At 35.8% G+C, this 26,240-nt stretch overlaps 1 protein-coding gene across 18 annotated transcripts in view; it reads left to right on the top strand.

Annotated features, from left to right (window-relative positions):
* Positions 1-26,240, top strand: part of PSD3 (pleckstrin and Sec7 domain containing 3) — an 810,275-nt gene that overhangs the window by 552,474 nt on the left and 231,561 nt on the right. For all 18 annotated transcript variants that reach the window (XM_086703516.1, XM_086703515.1, XM_086703517.1 and 15 more), the window contains one exon: positions 20,106-20,149. In XM_086703516.1, coding sequence (XP_086559642.1) covers positions 20,106-20,149 — 44 coding nt within the window. The remainder of the gene's footprint in view (positions 1-20,105; positions 20,150-26,240) is intronic.

Genomic DNA, 26,240 nt, shown 5'->3' with positions numbered 1-26,240 from the left:
AGAACTCAATCAGGAGGAAATAGAAAGCTTGAACAGACCCATAACCAGCAAAGAAATTGAATTGGTTATCAAAAATCTCCCAACAAATAAGAGTCCAGGACCAGATGGCTTCCCAGGGGAGTTCTACCAGACGTTTAAAGCAGAGATAATACCTATCCTTCTCAAGCTATTCCAAGAAATAGAAAGGGAAGGAAAACTTCCAGACTCATTCTATGAAGCCAGTATTACTTTGATTCCTAAACCAGACAGAGACCCAGTAAAAAAAGGGAACTACAGGCCAATATCCCTGATGAATATGGATGCAAAAATTCTCAATAAGATACTAGCAAATCGAATTCAACGGCATATAAAAAGAATTATTCACCATGATCAAGTGGGATTCATTCCTGGGATGCAGGGCTGGTTCAACATTCGTAAATCAATCAACGTGATACATCACATTAACAAAAAAAAAGAGAAGAACCATATGATCCTGTCAATCGATGCAGAAAAGGCCTTTGACAAAATCCAGCACCCTTTCTTAAGAAAAACCCTTGAGAAAGTCGGGATAGAAGGAACATACTTAAAGATCATAAAAGCCATTTATGAAAAGCCCACAGCTAACATCATCCTCAACGGGGAAAAACTGAGAGCTTTTTCCCTGAGATCAGGAACACGACAGGGATGCCCACTCTCACCGCTGTTGTTTAACATAGTGCTGGAAGTTCTAGCATCAGCAATCAGACAACAAAAGGAAATCAAAGGCATCAAAATTGGCAAAGATGAAGTCAAGCTTTCGCTTTTTGCAGATGACATGATATTATACATGGAAAATCCGATAGACTCCACCAAAAGTCTGCTAGAACTGATACATGAATTCAGCAAAGTTGCAGGATACAAAATCAATGTATGGAAATCAATTGCATTCTTATACACTAACAATGAAGCAACAGAAAGACAAATAAAGAAACTGATCCCATTCACAATTGCACCAAGAAGCATAAAATACCTAGGAATAAATCTAACCAAAGATGTAAAGGATCTGTATGCTGAAAACTATAGAAAGCTTATGAAGGTAATTGAAGAAGATTTAAAGAAATGGAAAGACATTCCCTGCTCATGGATTGGAAGAATAAATATTGTCAAAATGTCAATACTACCCAAAGGTATCTACACATTCAATGCAATCCCAATCAAAATTGCACCAGCATTCTTCTCGAAACTAGAACAAGCAATCCTAAAATTCATATGGAACCACAAAAGGCCCCGAATAGCCAAAGTAATTTTGAAGAAGACCAAAGCAGGAGGCATCACAATCCCAGACTTTAGCCTCTACTACAAAGCTGTCATCATCAAGACAGCATGATATTGGCACAAAAACAGACACATAGACCAATGGAATAGAATAGAAACCCCAGAACTAGACCCACAAACGTATGGCCAACCCATTTTTGACAAAGCAGGAAAGAACATCCAATGGAATAAAGACAGTCTCTTTAACAAATGGTGCTGGGAGAACTGGACAGCAACATGCAGAAGGTTGAAACTAGACCACTTTCTCACACCATTCACAAAAATAAACTCAAAATGGATAAAGGACCTGAATGTGAGACAGGAAACCATCAATACCCTAGAGGAGAAAGCAGGAAAAGACCTCTCTGACCTCAGCCGTAGCAATCTCTTACTCGACACATCCCCAAAGGCAAGGGAATTAAAAGCAAAAGTGAATTACTGGGACCTTATGAAGATAAAAAGCTTCTGCACAGCAAAGGAAACAACCAACAAAACTAAAAGGCAACCAACGGAATGGGAAAAGATATTTGCAAATGACATATCGGACAAAGGGCTAGTATCCAAAATCTATAAAGAGCTCACCAAACTCCACACCCGAAAAGCAAATAACCCAGTGAAGAAATGGGCAGAAAACATGAATAGACACTTCTCTAAAGAAGACATCCGGATAGCCAACAGGCACATGAAAAGATGTTCAGCGTCGCTCCTTATCAGGGAAATACAAATCAAAACCACACTCAGGTATCACCTCACGCCAGTCAGAGTGGCCAAAATGAACAAATCAGGAGACTATAGATGCTGGAGAGGATGTGGAGAAACGGGAACCCTCTTGCACTGTTGGTGGGAATGCAAACTGGTGCAGCCGCTCTGGAAAACACTGTGGAGTTTCCTCAAAAAATTAAAAATAGACCTACCCTATGACCCAGCAATAGCACTGCTAGGAATTTACCCAAGGGATACAGGAGTGCTGATGCATAGGGGCACTTGTACCCCAATGTTCATAGCAGCACTGTCAACAATAGCCAAATTATGGAAAGAGCCTAAATGTCCATCAACGGATGAATGGATAAAGAAATTGTGGTTTATATACACAATGGAATACTACGTGGCAATGAGGAAAAACGAAATATGGCCTTTTGTAGCAACGTGGATGGAACTGGAGAGTCTGATGCTAAGTGAAATAAGCCATACTGAGAAAGACAGATACCATGTGGTTTCACTCGTATGTGGATCCTGAGAAACTTAACAGGAACCCATGGGGGAGGGGAAGGAAAAAAAAAAAAAAAAAGAGGTTAGAGTGGGAGAGAGCCAAAGCATAAGAGACTGTTAAAAACTGAGAACAAACTGAGGGTTGATGGGGAGTGGGAAGGAGGAGAGGGTGGGTGATGGGTATTGAGGAGGGCACCTTTTGGGATGAGCACTGGGTGTTGTATGGAAACCAATTTGACAATAAATTTCATATATTAAAAAAATAAATAAAAATAAATAAAATAAAATAAAATAAAATAAAAATGGGCAGAAGACATGAACAGCCATTTCTCAAAAGTAAATCCAGATAGCCAACAGACATATGGTAAGATGTTCAGCATCACTCATCATCAGGTAAATGCAAATCAAAACTACAATGAGATATCACCTCACACCTGTCAAAATGGCTAAAATCAACACAAAAACCAAGTGTTGGTGAGATGTGGAGAAAAAGGAACACTTGTGCAGTGTTGGTTGGATTTCAAACTGGTGCAGCTACTGTGGAATACAGTATAGAGGTTTCTCAAAAAGTTAAAAATAGTTCTACCCTTTGATCCAGCAATCTCACTGCTGGGTATTTACCCAAAGAATACAAAAACACTAATTCAGAGGGATACGTGTACCCCTATGTTTATAACAGCATTATTTACAATATGGAAGATTCAGAAGGAGCCCATGTGTCCATCAATTGATGAATGGCTAAAGAAGCTGATATATGATATATGTGATGGAATATTATCCACCCCAAAAAAGAATGAAATTGTGTCATTTGCAATGAACTAAGCGAAATAACTCCATCAGAGAAAGAAATACCATATGATTTCACTTATATGTGAAATTTAAGAAACAAAACAAACGTGCAAAGGGAAAGAGAAAGTGAGAGAGAAATTAAGAAACAGATTGTTAATTATAGAAAACAAACTGATGATTACCAAAGGGGAGAGAGTGCTGGGCGGATGTGTTAAATAGGTGATGAGGATTAAGGAGTGTACTTGTTGTGATGAGCACTGAATGATGTATAGATTGTTGAAAACTGTGTTGTACACATGAAACTAATGTGACACTAACTGGAATTATGTATGTTAACTAACTGGAATTAAAATTAAAAGTTAATATTTGAAAAGATGTAGGAAAGAATAAAAAATTCAAAAAATAGAAAGGTTTGTGTATCTTAGTTAACTTGTTTAGCAAATACCAAAAAACAGATTAATTTTTAAAAATTACATCTTTTCCAAGACACTACATTTTAGCAATTATGGGACTAGATTGTGTTCTGCTGCTGGTTGCTGTCAGAATTTTCCATCTGTAGTGAAAATGATAATAAAAGACCAGTCCTCTCATGGGAAACATTCCTTTATTTGAGATTGTCCTTGTTACTTATTTTTATGGAATGATGACAGTAGTGGACAGTCGTGGTTTGGTTTGTTTTTAAAAATTTATTTCCTCACTTGACAAAATTTAAAACTTGGCAATTCCAAAACCTCTTCAGAAAAATTTCCTGTTAATGAAATCCAAAAGCCTCATAGTCACTAGATGAGATCATAATTTGGCTGAATTGATTGCTTTTGATAAAATCTAGTTCCATTTTGTTTGTCTTTCCTTGCTTTGTCTAATCCATGGAAATGACAGAGAACAAATGCCATGCCTGGTGTTCTCTCTAAATGTCAAAGTCTTCCAAGGATCATTTTTTAACCAGCTATTTGTAAAAAGAACTCTATATGGTACCCACTAAACAGTTTTTTTTAGTCGGTACATTAATTTTATCATCATGTTCATAATCATTAAACATTTGATCATTTTTCTTAGGTATTTAAACAATACTGGACTGCCTGGGTGGCTCAGTAGTTTAAGTGTCTGATTCTTGATTTGGGCTCAGATCATGATCTCACAGTTCGTGGGTTTGAGCTTGTGTCAGGCTCTGCACTGACAGAGCTGAGCCTGCTTGGAATTCTCTATCTCTCTCTCTCTCTCACACTCATCTTCTCCCATTCCTTCTCTCTCTCTCTCTCTCTATTTCTCTCTCTCAAAATTAATTAATTAATTAAAAAATAAAAATAAACAATACTGCATGTAATTTATAAAGACACTTAAAGGGGCATCCAGGCAGCTCATTCAGTTAAGCATCCAACTTTGGCTCAGGTCATGATCTCATGGCCTCTGAGTTCAAGCCCGCATCGGGCTGTGTTCTGACAGCTCAGAGCCTGGAGCCTGCTTCAGATACTGTCTCCCTCTCTGTGCCCCTCCTCCACTTGTACTCTGTCTCTCTCTGTCTCTCAAATGTAAATAAACATTTAAAATTTTAAAAAAAGACACCTAGAATTTATGTTTTTCTTATGTTCTAAAATTATGAAGCATGCCTGGCAGTTCCTAACAAGGTTTACTAACAAGAAGGTCTGACAACTGATTATGCAAGTATAATTCAGAATCTCCTTTGAAAATACTGGTTATTGGTATATTTTTCAAAAGCATGGCTTAGCTAACCAAATTCAAACAAGCTTTTGATAAATTATAGTGCCAGAGGATTAGGGTATAAGAATTAAAACCAAAGTCAGGAGATAATTATAAATGCAATGAATTTGAAAATCATGACATTTATACAGGTCAGAAAATAGTTACATTTGCTGAAGAAGGTGGTGATTCGCTAAAAGCATAGTTACATTAACTTTTGCCAAGCTATCTGGCTTTAAGGATTGCCACATTAAATCACATCTACATGCTTTTGGATAATAGTTTTAATGCCTACATTGGTTTGAAAATGGAGGTTCCTTTTAAAATATACGTAGCAGTCTTTCCATCTACAGTTTAGTGAGAATACCTCTTCTACCCGGGATACATAACCTGTCTGAGGAGTTTTTTGACATGATCATGGCAAGTTCATTTGGGGAAGGACAAAGAAGAAAGTGTAAAGTGGTAAATAAACATATGGGCTCTGGAGTCAGATTAGTCCTATTTTTGAGTTCCAATTTTGCCAACTCTGTCCCTGGGGTAACGTTGACATATTTAGCAAATAAAAATACAGAAAACCCAGTTAAATTTGAATGTCAGATAAATTATAATATTTAGCATAAATATCTCTCATGTAAAATTTGAGGATATACTTATGCTAAAAAAGTCATTCATTATTTATCTGAACTTCACAGTTTATTGGGAATCCTGCATTTGATCTAACAACCTACAACTGCAGCAAGTAACAATCTGCCTTATCCTCAACTTTGAGATCAAATGGAGTAAATTATACTTGTTGTAGAGAGTTAAATTAAATAATGTACTTAAGTGCTCAGTTCAGAGTCCAGCACATAGTATGATAACTATATCATAATAAATGACAACTATATGGAGGGTGTTCTTTCAGTTGTCTGACATCTGGCTTGGCATCTTAAAATGTTGTTAGACATCCAGGTTTGAGTTCTGTGCCAAATTCTAAGATCCTTAAGTGAATAGTATGCTAGTCTGAGTGGTCAGAGAATGTGTGCTCTTGTCCTTCAAAATTTGGAATTGGGGAATTATATAGCCCTGGCTAGTTAGTGTACCCAGAGGTGGGCATAGGAAATGAAAGCCTATGTTTTTAAGGGGGAAAAAAAGGTCAAGGAAAAAATTTAAAAGGCTTTGGAGTCATACTGCCTATGATTCCATTTTGAAATCTGCCATTTAATAACACTTAACCCCTTTGTATTCTATTTTCCTTCTCTGTAAAATAAGAATAATACCTATAGGCGGTGGTATAAAGAGTAAATGAAGTCAGACATGCATAAGCCTAGGAACAGGTCTGGCACTTGTTAACTACTCAGTAAATGTTAGCTGTTAGCATAATTTGTCTATGATGCCAAGCTGCAAATCTGATTCAAAATCAGTGATTATCCCAGTGCCCAGCATATGTTTGCCATGGGGTATTATTTGGCTAATGGACATGGGATGGATGGATTCTGGATATTTAAATTTAAGTGTTCTGTAAAATCTGCGGACGACAGGAATAGACTGCATGTAACAAAAATAGTACTATATGTATATGTATGTACAAACATATACATGTACAAACAAATGGTTTCCTATTGATGGTCTCCTATTTGATGGTTACATATCATCTTCATAATTCTGTGAGGTAGGTGTTGTTACACTGTCTTTACAGATGAAGAAAGTAGACGTTATTGTTAGTGACCTAAAGACAGATAGCTGATTGAAGAAGCAAGTTTGATACAAGTCTACCTATTTCTAGTCCATTGTTCCTTTTACTATGTTTGCTACCTCCCATCATAATTGTGGTATTAGGATTATCATCACTGAGGTCTTTATCTTCTCAACAGGTTTTTTTTCTTTTTGAGAGAGAGAGAGAGACAGAGCACGATGTGGGGAGAGGGGCAGAGGGAGAGAGAGAGAATCGTATGCAGGCTCCACATTCAGTGCAGAGCCCAGCTAGGGGCTCCATCCCATGACCCTGGGATCATGAGCTGAGCTGAAATCAAGAGTCAGATGCTTAACCGACTGAGCCACCCAGGCACCCTTTAACAGTTTTTTTTTTTAAACATGAACTATGATCAAGGCAATTTAAGAGGCATTATGGTGACTAAAGAGAGACAGAAGGCTTGATTACAGTGCAAGGAGTTTAAAATCTAGTATCATCTAGATTTTTAGTTGTAGAAGTAATGCATATGTGGTACGGCAAACACTCAAATAGTACAGATTTATACATTGAAAATTCTCTCCCACTTTGTTTCCCCAATTGCCCTCTCCAAAGACAGTTACTGTCAATAGTTTCTTTTGTATTTCAGAAATGTTCTATGTGAGCTTATATTTATATTTATATTTATATATACACGTATGCACTGTTTTGCACCTTTTCTTTAACAATATATTCTGTATCTACTTCATTTTTAGTTTAAATGACTTTACATACTAATGGGTAGCTATATATCTCTGGTGCTATTCTTAAAACTGTCTTATCCAATTTTTCATTTGTGCTTGAGGCCTGTAAAAATGAGCCACAGCCTGATACATCCCAAATCTGCCACTGCCATCACCTCAATCCAGGTTACATCATCTCTTACCCAGACACCACCCATCTTACTACCACTTCCCTTGCTCTCTTCTAGTTCTTTCTCCACACAGAAACCAGGGCAACCTGTAAGAACATGAAATTAGAGTAGGTCTCTCTTCCAGTAGTTGCCCAATACACCACAGAAGTTCTGTGTTTTCTGGCCAAAAAGCCCCTTGTGACCTGTCTGCCTATTTGCCCCTACCACAGGCTTTCAGACCCACCATGTTCAATTATGCCAAGTAGCTTCTCACTGATCTTCCCTTAATCTTTGTGTGGCTGCGTCTTGTGACTCATATATTAAATTTCCTTGCCTAGAGGTTTTCTTGGCCATCAGTTGAAAGCTACTTTTTTAAGTTACCTTATATTAAATACCTTATAATAATTATGTGGTAGTTTACCAGAAAATGACAGAATCATCTTGATGTGTTTGTCTGTTTTCTTATTGTTTCCACCCCCACTACATCTAAGTTCTGTGTCTGTGTTGTTCACCACTGGACTTTCAGTGCCTGTATTAATACCTGACAATTTGTTAGGTAATAGATACTCAGTAAATGTTTGTTGACTGAACATATGAATGAATGAGTAGTTTTAAGAGTTTATTTATACTATATTGTTACAAGTGTTACATCTGTTACACTATTGATGTTACAAATAGGAATTATACTCAAGTAGTTATGAAACTATACTATTTTGTATAAATACCTATAGGGTATTATATATTATACAACGATACAGAAAAATACTGTCTCAGAGTTATAAAAAGTAGTAAAAAAGTTATTTAAACATTTCCCCTAACATCAGCATATGATAAAATATTTGTTGTAGTTATTGTACCATAGAGTGATACAATCAATATGAAGTATACAAAGTATGCAGTATATGCAGTATATGCAGTCATATGCAGTTAGCAGTCGAAACATATTATGAAGTGATATCTTAAAGGATAATTTGAACTACTGACCACTAATTCATGTACTCTATGATAAGTTTCAGGTGTACAACATAATGATTTGATACTTGTATATATTGTTAAATGATCACCACCATTAGTTAACACCTATTACTTTACATATACAAAGCAGTTTTTTTTTGTGATGAATTTTAAGATCTGCTCTCTTAGCAACTTTCAAATATGCAATGCAGTATTATTTACTGTATTCACCATGTTGTACATTGTATCCCCATAACTTACTTTGTAACTGGTGTTAGTACCTTTTGACCTCCTTCACTCATTTTACTCACCCTGAGTCCTTGCCCCTCTGGCAACCACCAGTCTGTTCTCTGTATCTGTGGGCTTGGTTTTTTGTTTGTTGTTCTTGTTTTTGTTTTAGATTCCACATATATGTGATATTATGCAGTATTTGCCCTTCTCTGTCTGACTTGTTTCACCTAGCATAATCCCCTTCAATTCCATCTATGTGGTATCAAATGGCAAGTTTTCCCTCTTTTATGGCTGAATAATATTCCATTGTATAGATACACTACACTTCATCCATTCATCTGTCAGCAGACACTTCACTTATTTCCTTCCATACCTTGGTGATTGTAAATAATGCTGCGATGAACATGGGCGGAATATATCGTTTCTACTTAGTACTTTTGTTTTCTTTGGATCAATACCCAGAAGTGGAATTACTGACACATAGGATAGTTCTAGTTTTAATTTTTTGAGGAACCTACATACTGTTTTCCATAGTGACTGTACCAATTTACATTCCCACTAACAGTGTACAAGTGTTCCTTTATCTCCACATCCTTGTCAGCATTTATTATCTCTTGTCTTTATGATACTAGCCATTCTAACAGGTGCAAGATGATATCTCATTGTGGTATTGATTTATATTTCCCTGATGATTGATGATGTTGAACATCTTTTCATGTATCTGTTGGCTATCTTTATATCTTATTTGAAAAAAAAAAGACTATTGAGATCCTCTTTGGAAAAATGGCTGTTTAGATCCTCTGCCAATTTTTTCATTGGATTGTTGTTGTTGTTTGTTTGTTTGTTTTTTGGCTGTTGAGTTGTTTGTGTTATATTTTGGATATTAACCCATTATCACATAGATGATCCACAAATGTTTTTTCCCATTTATAGGTTGCCTTTTCATTTTGTTGATGGTTCTTTTGCTCCGCAGAAGCTTTTTAGTTTGATGCAGTCTCACTTACTTATTTTTCCTTTTTGCTTCCTTTGCTTTTGATGCCAAATCCAAAAACCTCTTTATAATACTGACATCAAGCAGCTTATCCTTTATGTTTTCTTCTAGAAGTTTTATCATTTCAGGCCTTATTTTCAGTTAAATACATTTAATTTAAATCCATTTTAAGTTAAAATTTATGTATGGTGCAGGGACACCTGGGTGGTTCAGTTAGTTAAGTGTCCAACTCTCAGTTTGGGCTCAGGTCATAATCTCCCAGTTTGGTGAGTTTGAGCCCTGCATCAAGCTCTGCGCTGACAGTACAGAGCCTTCTTGGGATTCTCTTTCTCTTTTTCCCTCTCTCTCTGCCCCTCCTGTACTCATGCTGCTGTCTCTGTCTCTCCCAAAATAAATAAATAAACTTAAAAAATTTTTTTTAATTTATGTATGGTATGTATGTATAAGATAGTGGTCTAGTTTCATTCCTTTGCATGTAACTGTCCAGTTTTCCCAACACCATTTACTGAAGAGACTGTACTTTCTCTATTGCATATTATTGGCTCATTTATCATACATTAATTGAACGTTATATGTGTGTGTTTATTTCTGGGCTTTCTAGTCCATGGATCTGTGAATCTGTTTTTATGCCAGTGTTGTAACTGTTTTAATTACTATAGCTTTGTAACATAGTTTGAAATCAGGGAGTATGATGCCTCTAACTTTGTTCTTCTTAAGAGATTTTGGCTCTTCGAGGTATTTTGTGGTTTGAGGTATTTTGTGGCTCTATACATCTTTTAGGATTCTTTGTTCTACTTCTGTGAAAGATGCCATTGGAACTTTTATTTGGATTACACTGAATTTGTAGATTGCTTTTGGACAATGAACATTTTAACAGCTTTCTTCCAATCCCTGAGCACATAATATCTTTCCATTTATTTGTGTCTTTTTCAGTTTCTTTCATTGGTATCTTACAGTTTACAGTATACAGGCCTTTTACCTTCTTGGTGAAATTTATTCCTAGGTATTAAACTCTTTTATTCAATCATAAATGGAATTGTCTTCTTAATTTCTTTTTCTGATGGTTTGTTATTAGTTCATAGAAACACAACAGAGTTTAATATATTGACTTTGTATCCTGCAGCTTTACTGAATTTTTTTATGTGTTCAAATAGTTTCTTTGGTGGAGTCTTTAGGATTTTTTTAGATATCATTTCATCTGCAAATAATGATAGTTTCACTTCTTTTTTTTTAAATCCCAATTTAGATGCCTTTTATTTCTTTTTCTAATTGCTCTGGGTGGGACTTCCACCCAGAAGTGACTATGGTCAATATTGACTATGGTCAATAAAAGTGGCAAGTGTAGACATCCTTGTTTTTGATTTTAGAGGAAAAGTTTTGAGCTTTTCACTGTTGAATATTATGTTAGCTGTGTACATGTCATTTATGGCCCTTATTATGTTAAGGGATATATTTGCAATTTTAGCAAGTAGAAAATAATTCTACTTAAAATTTTTGCTTAATGAGGAACTTAGTACAGATATTGAATCATTATATTGTACACCTGAAACTAGTATAACGTTATCTGTCAATTATGCCTCAACTTAAAAAAAGGAACTTAGTGGCTACTTAGTATTTTTTTTTTTTTTGCTTACATTTGCAATCACATTATTTGTACTAGCATATTTAAGAAATTTTCCTGAAGACACAACAACCAGTCAAATGGAAAGCAATTGCAAGATGTAGTAAAGGCACTTTAGGAGGAATGTGTTCCATATAAATTCTCTTGACATTTTATTGACCAACCTTTCCCTCAAAATGAATGAATGAAAATACGTGTGTGTGTGTGTGTGTGTGTGTGTGTATTTATTTGGAGTATTGCATTAGTACAAACGATAATTAGCAGTTAAAATTTTATTTACTTTCATGTTTGGTTTAGTGGTACCTCCAAGAGCTGCTCACCACATCTGTTTTTGTGCCTATTTAGTATTATCTTTTGCTGCATTTTTTACCCTTCAGTATAATGAAGGAATAGGGGTTTCTGTTTTATCTCACAAAGATACATTTGACAACAGGCAATCACGCAAGCCCCATGTTCCCCTCCTCCCCCTTAGAGAATCAAATCTGTCTCTCTTTCTTTCTCTCTCCCCCTTCCATCCTTTACTCCCTCTCTCCCTTTTTTATCCTTGTCATATGAAGTTTAAAAATGTTCATTCATTAATATATAGGAGTAATGCCTGACATTTGGGAAAAAAAATAGTGGGGGACACAGGAAAAAGGGGCAGAAACTAGGGAAAGAACTAGTTTGAGAGTTTGACCAGGTGACTTCTGAGATCTTTTTCAACTAGAGTCATAGAATGGTAGATCTAGAAGGGGACCAAAAAGGATAACCTTTTATAGCCTTCTCATATTGCAGATTTAGAAAATGAAGACCAAGTAAATGAAATGATCTGTGTTAAAAAGACAAATTAATCACCCCCCAAACTTTAAGTTCTTAGAACCTAGGGGGATGGGCAAAATGCATAAGGGACATTGAGGAATCTACTCCTGAAATCATTGTTGCACTATATGCTAACTTGGGTGTAAATTTAAAAAATAAATTAAATAAAATTTTTAAAAAATAAATAAATTCTTAGAACCTGAGATTGGATCTGTTTTCCTTCTATAAAATTTTTCTATGAAGAAAATACATACAGCATCAGATATTAGATACTGCGTGTGTGAAAACATATTGCACGTTGTAAGTAGGCAGTAGAGTTAGTTGACTTTGTTAACTGACTAATTCTCCATTAGGTAAAGTTCAGTCAGGTTTAGTAACACATTTTGTCACCCTCACATAAGAAGCCCCTGAAGGCAGAATGTATTTATTTGAACCTAGCATAATGTCACTCTAGCCTATAGAATGTACTCAAAACTGTTCATTGTGTGATGAATTATACATATTAATTATACTTCAGATTCCCTTCCAATAACACAAGTGTCTTTAAATTAGTTTTCTAGTGTCTATTATGGGTTTTACTGGCATGTCTACTCAATTGAGTCAGACAGTTGATGGTTAGATATTTCTGCCATTGCTGGCTGGGTTCATAAGTGCACCACAACAGAAGGTTAAGTTAATTGTCCAAGACATAGATTTTGATTCTGTTTACATGATGACTGGATCCCAAAAAATTGATCTGACTATAGATGTGGAAAAAACCAAACTCAAAATTTGTTACTTTATATTCAGCATGTTTCTGTCACCCTGAATGAGAACTAGAAATAAATGTTTATGACATTGCTTGTGAACATACATTCTTTAAAGTAGTGTTCTTTAAACCTGGCTCCATGAAAACTAGCTAGTGAATACAGGAACACAAGTATTTTAAAGGGAATCAATTTCAAGAAACTCATCTTTAGTACTCATCCTTAAAATGGATCTACCTATGAATGCTTTGTAGTCAAAGCTTCAGGCTGTTTATACTTTGTCATCTCTGCTTGACAGTTGCCTTCTGCCACTTAAAAAAAGGAGGAGAGGGAGGACACAGCTGTCACTCATAATCTTATTTGGTGCATTACATAGGTGTGAAAACCACTAGGAGTAGAGGGGGCAAACAAAAAGTCCATTTTAAGTACCAATTTTAGGGAAGCCTCTAATGGGGGGGGGATATAATGCAATTTTTCAATGTTATTTTAAGGCATAGAGAAGAAAAAATTAAAGCACCATTGCTTTAACGTATTTTAAGTTTTCCTAAACAATTTGAAATTGATTTGGTAACTAGTTGTATCATTGGTTTTTAAATAATGTCTTTTTTAAACACAGTCTTTCTTTGATAATAACATCCAGAGCAGTGCATATTTAATTTTACACTTAAAAGTCATTTTGATCTGTATATCTGCATGAAGCATTACACTTGGAAAAGATACCCATGGTGTTGATAGTGTCCTGATTCTTCCTGGGTACAAATTTTTCTGTGGTCACTGCCAGTCTCACTAAGGGAAATTGGAAGCTATCCAATGTATCCTTCGTACTTTTCATAATAATCGAAAGAACACATAGGAAAAAAAAAATCTTTGGAGTTGAGAGATGATCGAACCAAAATACGTGAATATCATAGATTGCAAAATGTGCTGGGGTGGGGGTGAAGGGTGGTGGTGATAGAGGGAGAGGGAGGGAGAGAAAGAGGAAGAAACTCAGTGTTACATAATGTATGGTAATGGGGAAAACTTCACAGAACCATGCCTGGGTTGTCAGTGATGGTGCTAAGCCTTGAATAAAACTGCATTTTGAATCTCAATGAGAAATACTCAAAAGTTAGGAACAAAGACTTAAAAAGTAAATTTAGACCAAGATACCTTGATCTCTGTAATTTAAGCAATTTACTTTTGCTTTCTCATTCTTAAAATTTAATGAACTTTCAAATTTGAAGAATCATTCTGCTTTTGTTTAGTCTCAGTTGAGATATTTGATTGTTTGCTAGCTCCTGGGTTAAGTTGCAGGAATTTCACTTAGAGAAAAGGTAGGTTTACTTGGAAAGCAGTGGTTTTTAACAAGGGGTTCATATCAGAGTCACAAGTAGAGCATTTGGAAATATTTATGTATTTTCTCAATTAGGAATCTGATTCAGTAGATCTGGGATGGAGCTCATTAATCAATATTTTTAAAAAATTCCTGGGGGCGCCTGGGTGGCGCAGTCGGTTAAGCGTCCAACTTCAGCCAGGTCACGATCTCGCGGTCCGTGAGTTCGAGCCCTGCGTCAGGCTCTGGGCTGATGGCTCAGAGCCTGGAGCCTGTTTCCGATTCTGTGTCTCCCTCTCTCTCTGCCCCTCCCCCGTTCATGCTCTGTCTCTCTCTGTCCCAAAAATAAATAAAAAACGTTGAAAAAAAAATTTTAAAAATTCCTGGCCTTACTCTGGTGTGCACCCTTACACTCAGTTGAGACCACTATGGTAAAAGAATATGTTTCACCTAGGGATTGACCCTGAAAATGTTCCTGAAAACCCATCTGTGTGTATGATCATTCTTTGTTCAGATATCTGTCTTCCATTTATACCTTTGTGTATTAGTTTTCCTAGGGCTGCTGTAACAAATTACCACAAACTTTGGTGTCTTAAAACAATAGAAATTTATCTTTTTATAATTTTGGAGTCCAGAAATCTCAAGGTGTCGACATGGCTGCACTCCCTCAGGAGAGTCTAGGAGACTCTCTTCCAACTTCTTCCAGCTTATGATGGTTGCTGGCATTCCTTCACTTGTGTCTATATCACTCCCAATTTCTGTGTCCATCTTCACATTGCCTTCTCTTCTTCTATATTCCTTAAATCTTCCTCTGCCATCTTCTACTATAGACACCACCCAGCCCAGATACCCTCCCCTTCTCATCTTTTTGCTATATGCAGAAATGTTTATAAAGTTAATCACATTTGAATCTTTTTGCCACATACAGAAATATTTACAGGTTCCAGGGATTAGCACCTGAACATCATTTGGGGGTACGATATTTAGTCCACCACAACTGGTTATCACTTCAAGCATATAATTTATATGGGCTGCTTTAACCCATTAAGGTTGATTTATCCCTATCAATTCATGTCCACAGGGATATAATAGCCTTTCATGACAGTGAAAGTTTGCCCACAAGCTTTGCTGTCTTGGAGCTAAGTCAAATAACCCTTCCCATAACTAGGGATAAATTATTTTCCTGAGCTGTAGACTACATCTCCAGTTTCAGCCATTTATATGGCAGATACCTTTAGTCATGAGTGGACTGAGACTATAGAATGAATGTGGCAAACCCGTCATCTCACCAGCAAAGGCATTTCAAGAATGTGTCCTTTAAGTTCATCCTTTAAGAATAGAATATTACAGTGACCACCATTATTGAATGTATTGTAAGAGAGCCACAGCCTTATTACCTTTTCACATGGGCCTTGACAAGCCAGTTATTTACAATGTTGTAAACTTTGGTAGAATGTAGTTAGTTTTAGTTAGTTAATAAGAGAGAATTGGGGCGCCTGGGTGGCGCAGTCGGTTAAGCGTCCGACTTCAGCCAGGTCACGATCTCGCGGTCCGTGAGTTCGAGCCCCGCGTCAGGCTCTGGGCTGATGGCTCAGAGCCTGGAGCCTGTTTCCGATTCTGTGTCTCCCTCTCTCTCTGACCCTCCCCTGTTCATGCTCTGTCTCTCTCTGTCCCAAAAATAAATAAACGTTGAAAAAAAAATTAAAAAAAAAAAATAAGAGAGAATGTAGCTAGCTGAATATAGTCAATTGATTTCTGAGAGAAATGTGATTTCTGAGTCAGAGTTTGTGAAAAACAGCTAAAGGACCTTGAGAGAAATTAACATTGGACTTCATTTTTTTAATCGATAAAAGGAAAAATTTGTTTTATGATCTCTAAGGCCCCTGTCAGCTGTGAAATTCCATTCTGTTGTTTGAGTGGAAATTAGAGAGTTTTAACGATTATTCCTGAAAATATTATTACTAAAAGGCTTTTTCCTATGCCATTAGCAGGCTGATATAAGATTGGCAGTAAATATGATTTAAACCTGGAGCTTTCTTGCTTGTATGACAGGAATATAATAGTATTTTTAGATGAAACAGTTGATAGAAAAATTCTGGCAGTCCTAGGATTTGGACTTAGATATATTTTATATTACTGTAAGCTACCTCTCCTTGGACTATATATAGTGTAGTGTTTTCACGCTCAAAAAATTAAATATTTTCTACTGACACAGTTTACTAAGATGGAGAGTACATTTCCACTGTTAGGTCTTCATTCTCTAGTTCATTTTTACTGAGTTTGTAGTGCTTTGGAAACATCCAAGTGCATCTGACATATGGATCTAATGTTCACAAGAGTTTACATTGGCTTCAGATAAACCCTTAGGCTCACCCACATTTAAGGAGTAAGATGAGGAAGATATGAGTAATAGGGATTATCCAAAGAGGAGAAAATTCAAGAGACTGTATTGTATCACAAAATAAGGAAGAAAACATTTGAGAATATTCAGTGCTGCTAACAGGCAAAGTGATTCAGGAACACTAAAAAGTGGCCTTGAGTTTAATGTGAAGGAAGTTGGTGCATTTATTGTAATTCACTTTCAGTGGAAGAACAGGGATGAAAGCTAGATTGCCTGAGTTGGTTATATGAATTGTGGAAACTTCTCTCAGAAATTTGGCTTAAAAAGGGGCTGAGGAACAAAGGGTGGTAACTAAATTATGGAAGTGGGGTTTGGAGAGACTTGCACATGTTTCAAAGCTGATAGAAAGGAGCTAATAAAGGAGGAGATGTTACCGCAGAAAGGGAACTGTCAGGACCAGTGATAGATGCCTAGCCTTGTAGGGACAGGATATCCCTTTAATTACCATCAGAAAGGCAAAAAAGGATAGATGCCAGTGCAGATACATTTTAAGGAAGATGGCAAAAAGTCGGGAGGCTATTGAATGAAGTCTCTCCTAAAGTTTGAGATGATGAATATTCAATGGCATTAATTTGTGCTGTTGTTTAATTTTCTCTATTATTGCTGAATTAGTTATATACAAATAGGGGAGGCTTTAAAGCTCAGGAGGATTACACACTAGTGGCTACGTCTATACTACCCCCTCTTTAATACATACCCCAGCCTCACTGACTCCAGGGATAGTCCCAATCATTATACCTCATCTCGCCACATGAATTAGGGGAGGACAGGTGATCTAAACCACACCAATTACAATCTTTTCAAACTGAAGTTAGGAGAAAGAACTGTTATCTCTTGTTGACAGTCATGAAAGATACACATGAGTGTTGCTTGTTGTAGACATGGTTTTTGTGTAGTAAAGAAACAAGGAGTGGAGATGTTTGAGGTGGAATGAGGAAAATACTTGAGAGTTAAATACCTTTGTCCCTGAGGCCAGCTCCATCCATGTCTTTCTATGGTCCTCCTCATGCTTAAGGTAGTTAGAGTTTTGGTATGTGTATTTTAAACTAAGAAACCTTAACTAATACAGGGGATATAAATGTGGAGAAGTCAGAGTAGGATGGGTCAAGAGTTTCAATCTTTCTCTTTAGGTACAACAGAGAGGCAGTGGGACAAAGAACTTGAAGGTAATTAATAAAAACAAGATTTGTTGATGTGATAGAGTGTGGGGTATAGGATACACAGGAACGAAAGGGATGACTGTGGAGCTAAAGATAAGAAGGAATCAAGGGAATTGAATTCTTTTTTTTCTTAAGTTTTATTTATTTTTAGAATGTTTATTTATTTATTTTGAGAGAGAGAGAGAGAGAGAGAGAGAGAGAGAGAGAGCAAGCAGCAAAGGGGCAGAGAGAGTAAGAGAAAGAATACCAAGCAAGCTCCATGCTGTCAGCACAGAGCCTGACAAGGGGCTCTATTGCAGGACCCTGGGATCCTGACATGAACCAAAATCAAGGATTGGACCTCAACTGACTGAGCCACCTATGTGCCCCAAAGGAATTCAGTTCTTAACTAAGCTAAGTAAATAAAAGGATAGGAAGTTGTGATGAAGGATATAGAAGTGTTTGATACATGTGCAAAGCATAATTTCCTTTTTTTGGTAAAATAGTGTGCCATTATAAAGCACCAGAAAGATTCAAGAAAATCCCTTTGTAATTTTGCAATTGGAAAGGATAAGGATAGCATCTACCTTTTAGATTTGTCTATATAATATATATGTTATTAGCATTATGTAGCATATATTATATGCTATATAATATTTTCTAGATAATATATACACTGGGAGAAGTCCACACTTTGGTAAGTTTGTTGAATTTTTCAAGATACTTTATGATAGATTTTTGTTGCATGATATGCAGCTGAACAAGAATTTTCTATTTAAGAACTCGGTATCTCATTAAGCAAAATATTCTCATGGGCAAAAAATTTGAAAGAAAAACTTGTTCTAGGACAGAATTAAATGTATTAGAAAAGTTTTAGATGCTTGGATATCATTTTAAGCTATCTACCTTTATGAATAGATTTTTTTTATCTTTATTGCATTGTTAAATTACTCTAGGTAGTATTGAGTGTGATAGTATATAAAGAACCTTTAATGATCTCTTTTCAGCTGAAGTTTCTCAACTCACCATTACTTGTGGGTTCAAAATGGCTAATGCAAGTAGTGGAATCCATTTAAAGGACATCTATCTATCAAGAGTCTCCTAAGGCTTGAGTTAGACATCTACTCTCTCTGCACTTCTAAATAAGTGCAACCTCATGAGACATTTTGCTAAAAAATAGATTGTTGTAGTTCTTCAGTAAATTTGAGTTCTTCAAAAAGAATATCCAACTTACAGCATGGTCTTTGTACCTCAGTTTACCCCTTATTTTAATTTGATGTTCTATGAGTTTTTGTATTTGAGGACACATTTTACCACATCCTGATAATGATGAAATGTCTCCTAGTTTTTATTAGCTTCATAATTATCCAGTAGTTAATTAAACTGTTGTAGCTACTAGGCAGAAATCCCACAGAGTCTGTGAATACTGGCTAAGGGTACGTGTGTTAAATCTTAAGTAATATAAAACCTGTAACCTAAATATATTTGTACTGAATCTGCTGAATTGAATAGGTTCAAGTCCTTCTTTGAAGAAAAATGTTCTGACATCATTCTAATGTTATCCTGCACATATCCTTTTCTTCAGTATAATTTGTTGTGGTGGCTTAGATATCTATTTGTGTTTTCTTTACAACATCTTACTCAAAATTAAGGAAATAGAGATGTGGAGTAGCATTTTCTTGGGTAGTTATCATGGTGGAACAACTTGATTACAAGGACCTTATACATAATGCCAGAGCTTGGAGAATCAGAGGTGATCAGGCCAAATGTCATTATTATTACCCAGGCTCTAAGGAAGTTTTCTGTCTTTCCTCTCCACCACCTCACACCAATGTAATACTAACTGTAAAGCACAATTATGAAGTTAGACTGCTAAAAACTGCTTAAGTCATTGGTATAAAAACTCTGAAATTATTCTAAGATGGTTTTCCATAATCTGGCTTTAGTCCTCCTCAAATGTATTTTGCTCGTTAAATTTTTATGAAAACAGTTTTACTTATTACATCAATGAAAAAGGTATGCACACTTTAGTATCTAAACTAGTGAAACTACAAGACCATATTTTGAATAAGAAGAATAGAGTACATGGTCTAATTTTAATTATATCCTAATATTTACTAAAATGTCATACAGTGTTGTGTGTCTTATTTATAAAAGCCATTTTTTACTTTGTGAAAAATCTGTTTCACAAAATACTGCTTACCCTATGCTCGTTTGCCTCACCTTGTGTATTCCTCATCTTTGTAGAGCCAGCAGGGTGGCCAACAAAGGGCTTGGGAGTTGCTTGCTGCTCAGTCAAGCCTTTTGGCTTTGGTCATTTGCTGGATTAAAAATATGGAACAGTACGAAAAGAATAATTCCGTCTTATTTTCTCTCTTTACAGGCTCTGTACAACTCAATTAAGAATGAGAAGCTTGAATGGGCAGTGTAAGTATGCTGGATGTCAGCATTTTAATAAATGAACTGCTTATTCTTTTTACTGTCTTTCCTTACACTTTAGATGTGATCCTAGAGGATAAAATATGCATGTCCAGTTTTCATTTTACACCAGTGTCTAACGTACTTTGTATAAAACCTGAGTAAACTCTGAGTATCCCATGTCTTTTTCTTGGTACCCAACATGCGCCTATTTTGCATTTAGTCTAGTTGCTATGCCTAGAGACAGTTATCTTCTTAATATATCCTTCTAAGAAAGAAAATCTGATAAAATCACATATATTCCACAATACAATACAAATGATTTTGGTACAGTCTGTTTGTTTTAATCCCTTCATTCCTATCATCAATCCCATTTCCAATCACACTAATAATACCAAGATATTGATAAACTTGAGAAATGATGGATTAAATAAATCTACATTATTTTTGTAACTGCAGAATTTCCAAGAGTTTATACAATGCAAGTCTCCAAGAAGAATGAAATTTGCAATGTTTTCTGAACCTTTTTGACAGTATAATGTAGTGTTTCAAGATACATACTTTGGGAAATAAAATTATAGATAAATTGCACCTAATTTAGGTGTAGATCAATATTGGTAGATCAATAATACCATAACTCTTCTGACTTTTCACTCATCAATGCAACAGTTAGGAATTTAACTTAAAAAAACTTTTCTACTAAATTTTTAATTGTTGTCCAGAAATTAGGTCAAAATATGTTTTTTAATTAGAACTACATATGAAGTTTATTTTTTATTTTACCGATATTAAGTATTCATACCTATTTTTCTACCATGTGGCCTAGCATAGCAATCTGCAATGACCTTAGGTTTATAGAATCGTAACTTAGGGATAAATCTTATTCTTTCATCTGTACACTGGATAAAAGTAGTTTAGCAATTGATTACATATGTCTCACATATAATAAGCTAGAATGAATGAAAAAGTGCTACTTAAACTGTTTGCACTAATTGTAAGGTTATATGGTACTATTTGAAATTAGGGATTCAAAGTTTGATTTGAGACTAATACTTGCAAGTATATGTGATGGCATATGTTTCTCTATTTATATATGTCATGAGACTCAAAGACATTGTGTCATTTCAAGGAAAATTCATTAAGATAATAAGAATTCATGGCCTGTGTTCCAAAGTGATCATTTTTGGATATATCTCTCATGAATGAAAGTGGGTTTCCTAGAAAAATTTCATAAATTATATGCTTAGTATCTTGCTGAAATATTAAAGGCGTGTCTGAACCGATGCAGAATATCTCCTCTACAGAAAATTAATAAAAATGAAATGTAAGTATGTTCATACAGGGGAGAGATATTTGAAGATTCTTTTATAAGTTATTTTAAAAAACAAATAAATGTAGTCCTGAGGATCTGTTTTGTAAATCTAAATTTTTTATATATGGAAATTGTTATAGTATGTTTTTATTTATATTTATGTATAGTGACAATTTGGTGCAAGAAAAAAATTTTTTTAAATTCCATTGTACTTAACTTTGTTTCTCAAGGTGACTTCCTGTGGAAAGTATACTGTTGCATCCAGAAGATACTACAGTTAACATGTAGTATTGTGTTAGTTTCAGGTGTACAATATAGTGATTCAACAATTCTGTACATTACTCAGTGCTTATCATGATAAGTGTACTCCTTAATCCACATCACCTGTTTCACCCACCTCCCCACCTACCTCCCCTCTGGTAACCATCAGTTTGTTCTGTATAGTTCAGAGTCTGTTTTTTGGTTTATCTCTTCATTCTTTGTTCATTTGTTTTATTTCTAAATTCCACATATGGCTAAAGCATATGGTATTTAACTTTCTCTGATCCAGCTTATTTCACTCAGCATTATACCCTCTAGATCCATTCATGTCATTGCAAGTGGAAGACTTCATTCATTTTTATGGCTGAATAATATATATACCACATCTTCTTTATTCATCTATCAGTGGACACTTGGGCTGCGTCCATAATTTGACTATTGTAAATAATGCTGCAATAAATAAAGGGCCACATATATCTTTTTGATTTAGTGTTTTTGTATTCTTTGGGTAAATACCCAGTAGTGGAACCTCCATACTGTTTTCCACAGTGGCTGTACCAGTTTACATTTCTCCAACAATGCATGTGGTTTCTTTTTTCTCCACAGCCTCCTCAAAACTTGTTTTTTATTTTTTTGACTAAACTTGAGTATTTCATTTTAGCCATTCTGACAGGTGTGAGGTGATATCTTATTGTGATTTTTTTTTTTATTTATATATGAAATTTATTGTCAAATTGGTTTCCATACAACACCCAGTGCTCATCCCAAAAGGTGCCCTCCTCAGTACCCATCACCCACCCTCTCCTCCCTCCCACCCCCCATCAACCCTTAGTTTGTTCTCAGTTCTCAACAGTCTCTTATGCTTTGGCTCTCTCCCACTCTAACCTCTTTTTTTTTTTTTTTTTTTTTTTTTTTTTTTTTTTTTTGTTCCCCTCCCCCATGGGTTTCTCTTAAGTTTCTCAGGATCCACATAAGAGTGAAACCATATGGTATCTGTCTTTCTCTGTATGGCTTATTTCACTTAGCATCACACTCTCCAGTTCCATCCACGTTGCTACAAAAGGCCATATTTCATTTTTTCTCATTGCCACGTAGTACTCCATTGTGTATATAAACCACAATTTCTTTATCCATTCATCAGTTGATGGACATTTAGGCTCTTTCCATAATTTGGCTATTGTTGAGAGTGCTGCTATGAACATTGGGGTACAAGTGCCCCTATGCATCAGTACTCCTGTGTCCCTTGGATAAATTCCTAGCAGTGCTATTGCTGGGTCATAGGGTAGGTCTATTTTTAATTTTCTGAGGAACCTCCACACTGCTTTCCAGAGCGGCTGCACCAATTTGCATTCCCACCAACAGTGCAAGAGGGTTCCCGTTTCTCCACATCCTCTCCAGCATCTATAGTCTCCTGATTTGTTCATTTTGGCCACTCTGACTGGCGTGACTTATTGTGATTTTGATTTGCATTTCCCTGATGATAAGAAAGAATCTTATCTCAGACCCTATCCATGGGCAGGCATGGGAATGAACCTAAGACCTGGACTCTTCTTGGCCCCCTTGTCAAAAGAGCATTGTGTTCTGGAGCCCAGGTTCCAGAATTAGAGAGATTTGGGTTTGAATTCCAGCTCTTCCATGTACTAGCTGGGTCACTAGTCATATTAACCTTAGGCCTCAGTTTCTTCTTTTGTCTGATGAGTGATTATTGAACTTCATATAACCCTTAGGATAACACTGTGAAATGTTCTAAAACACTAAACATAAAGCAAATTATCCCTCGAATGGTAACTAATATTGTATCTTTTAAAGCTGTAATTTCTATTTTTCACTTACCTTTTTGTCTCTCTCTTGTTCATATGCTTTCATATCCACATGTATTCTTTACCACCCACAGTAGTATATCATATAATTAATGTTCTTCACCTATAAAGTGAAAAGATTGGATGAAATGATCAGAGCTTTCCTTTCCAGTTTTAATATTATGTGAATCTTCAAATTTTACTATTTATCCTTGTTTCTCAAGGTGACTTACTGTTACTGCTAGATACTGCTGTATCTAGAAGATAAAAAAACAAAAAGGGTTTATGGGTCAGTATGATGTACTCTTTGAATTCTACAGGAGATAAAGAACCATCTTATCCCCATCTTCTGAATAACTGAGTCCTGTTTTGATCATGAAGTACCTTTTAACAGCTACTAAAACTAATGTTTTTTGTTTTTTTTTTTTTAATTTTTTTTTCAACGTTTATTTTTGGGACAGAGAGAGACAGAGCATGAACGGGGGAGGGGCAGAGAGAGAGGGAGACACAGAATCGGAAACAGGCTCCAGGCTCTGAGCCATCAGCCCAGAGCCCAACGCGGGGCTCGAACCCACGGACCGTGAGATCGTGACCTGGCTGAAGTCGGAAGCTTAACCGACTGTGCCACCCAGGCGCCCCAAAACTAATGTTTTTTTGGAACACACTTTAGAAAACCCTGCTGTATATCAATTTATGTGATTCTTCAGATCAAGAACTAAAGTATACACATAAGTATGTGCATGTATATAATTATATAGAACCACTGTGCTCACCCAGTTCTCCTGGTATCTCTCCAATCACACTTTCTCTCATTTTTTTTCCTATTATCTATTAATGTTGGTACCTTACATGGATCAGCACTTAGAATTGTCTTCTTTCACTGAGTCCTTTTTTCAGCAATCTTATGTTCATTTTTAAAACTTCACCTTCCATGTCTGTAAAAATTTTTTCCAAGTATTTATACAGATCTGACCTCTTTCCCAAGTTTCAATTCAACATTTTCACTTTCCTGCAGGACATTTCCATTCTACTTAACCCTTTTCATCTGTCTCTGAACTTTGTCATATATTCTCCAGTATTTCTTTACTTGCCTAGGTTTTGGCCTCTACATTAGCTTTGACTCTTTCCATGCTACGTCTTTCGCTACTGCGGAAATGGTTCCATACAGCACCTTTCTTCTCCATTCCTGCTGCTGCAGTCTGAATCAGGCATTCATACTTTTTCATCCTAACATGTACATCCATCGCAAGCCTCTTTTTGCTCCTTTTACTTTACTGAAGCACTCCTCTGCTCTAAAACTTCATTTAGCCTCTTCACATTCTGCCAGTAATCTTTTTTCTCTCCAGTATTTGTCTTTATACAGCCTACATTTCAACTGTTACCACCATGTACAGATCCTTGTACTTGTCCCATGGCTCCCTGCCTTTTTGCTGATGTTCATGAAGTAACCTCTGCTTAAAATCTACATCTGTACCAATCTTTTATGTACAAAGCCTGACATTCTTTATAGCTCAGCTCATAACCAGAAATAATCTCAGCCCTTAAACATCCATTTTACTTTATCTGATGATATCATCAGTTTCTACTACCCATTGTAGTTATTTGTAGGAATGTTCCATTAGAATGTAACCTCTTTAAGGAAATGATACATGTCTGGATTTGTCCATTTATATCCTCCTTTGTTGAACATACTGCTTATAGGTAATGAAGTTCACATAAAAGGCTATATAGAAACAGCAGTAAAAACAGTGCAAGGAACTGCATTTCCTAAAAGATCAGCCTACAATTGTGTAGTTTAGACAATGGTTAATAAGAAAGATGATGCCGCTACAAAATTTATAGGACAGTGTTTACTTACATGGGAGGCATCTTAATGTTGATTTTAGAGGCTTAGAAGAAATCAAATTATACCATCATGGAATGCTATAACTGGAGAGACCTAAAGAGGTTTTAGACCTTTGGCTTTCTAACTGGATTTCATGGAGCCCTAGCGTTAGGAGCCTCCCTAGGAGATGTAAGGGGAAAGAGGGATGATAACAGGAACCCACTTCTAGTTTCCAGAAGCGTCATGCCTATTTTAAATGACCAAAGCAGCCCCACCTGTATTTTTTATTAATATATATTTGAAATCCTGGTTAATATTATGTAGATGTATCTGTACTTAAAATTTTAAGTACCACTCCAGTCCAACATTCTCATTTTGTACATGAGGAAAATAAAGTCAAGAAGCATTCACTAAGGGATCCAAAGTTACACACTGTAGTGACAAAGCCAGGATTTGTTAAAATGTTTCATATGTTGCTGTGTAGGAAATGGCTATCTCAAAAGGGTAGTTTTATTGTGACTCCAGAGTGTTTTTCTTTTAACATAGACTGATTTAAATGAGCCACCTTTAGCTTATGAATGTAATTTATTGCCCTGCATTTAAGTTTTCTTTATCATTTTCTCTTTTATCATTCTCCCTGATTTTTTATTTGCTAACATTAGAGTCCTCCAGGAAGAAAAATTATAATTCCCTTATATTACTTACTTTTTAAATTTACCTTGTATTCTAAAGAAAAGAGTGCTTCTTTGTCTTATTTTTAAATACTTTTTACCTTGAGGTAAAATTATTTTATTTCCATTAAAAGAAAAGATAAATCACAGTAATTCATTTTACAATGAGTTATTCTGTTAAATAACTTTAGTATCTGGAAGCCCTAGTGATTTTATACAAATGAAGGTGTTA

Source organism: Puma concolor, chromosome B1 (assembly GCF_028749965.1).
Source record: "Puma concolor isolate L17-30 chromosome B1, mPumCon1.1.hap2, whole genome shotgun sequence".
NCBI lineage: Eukaryota > Metazoa > Chordata > Mammalia > Carnivora > Felidae > Puma > Puma concolor.
Note: the sequence above shows the minus strand (reverse complement) of the source record. Positions and strands in the feature narration are given on the sequence as shown.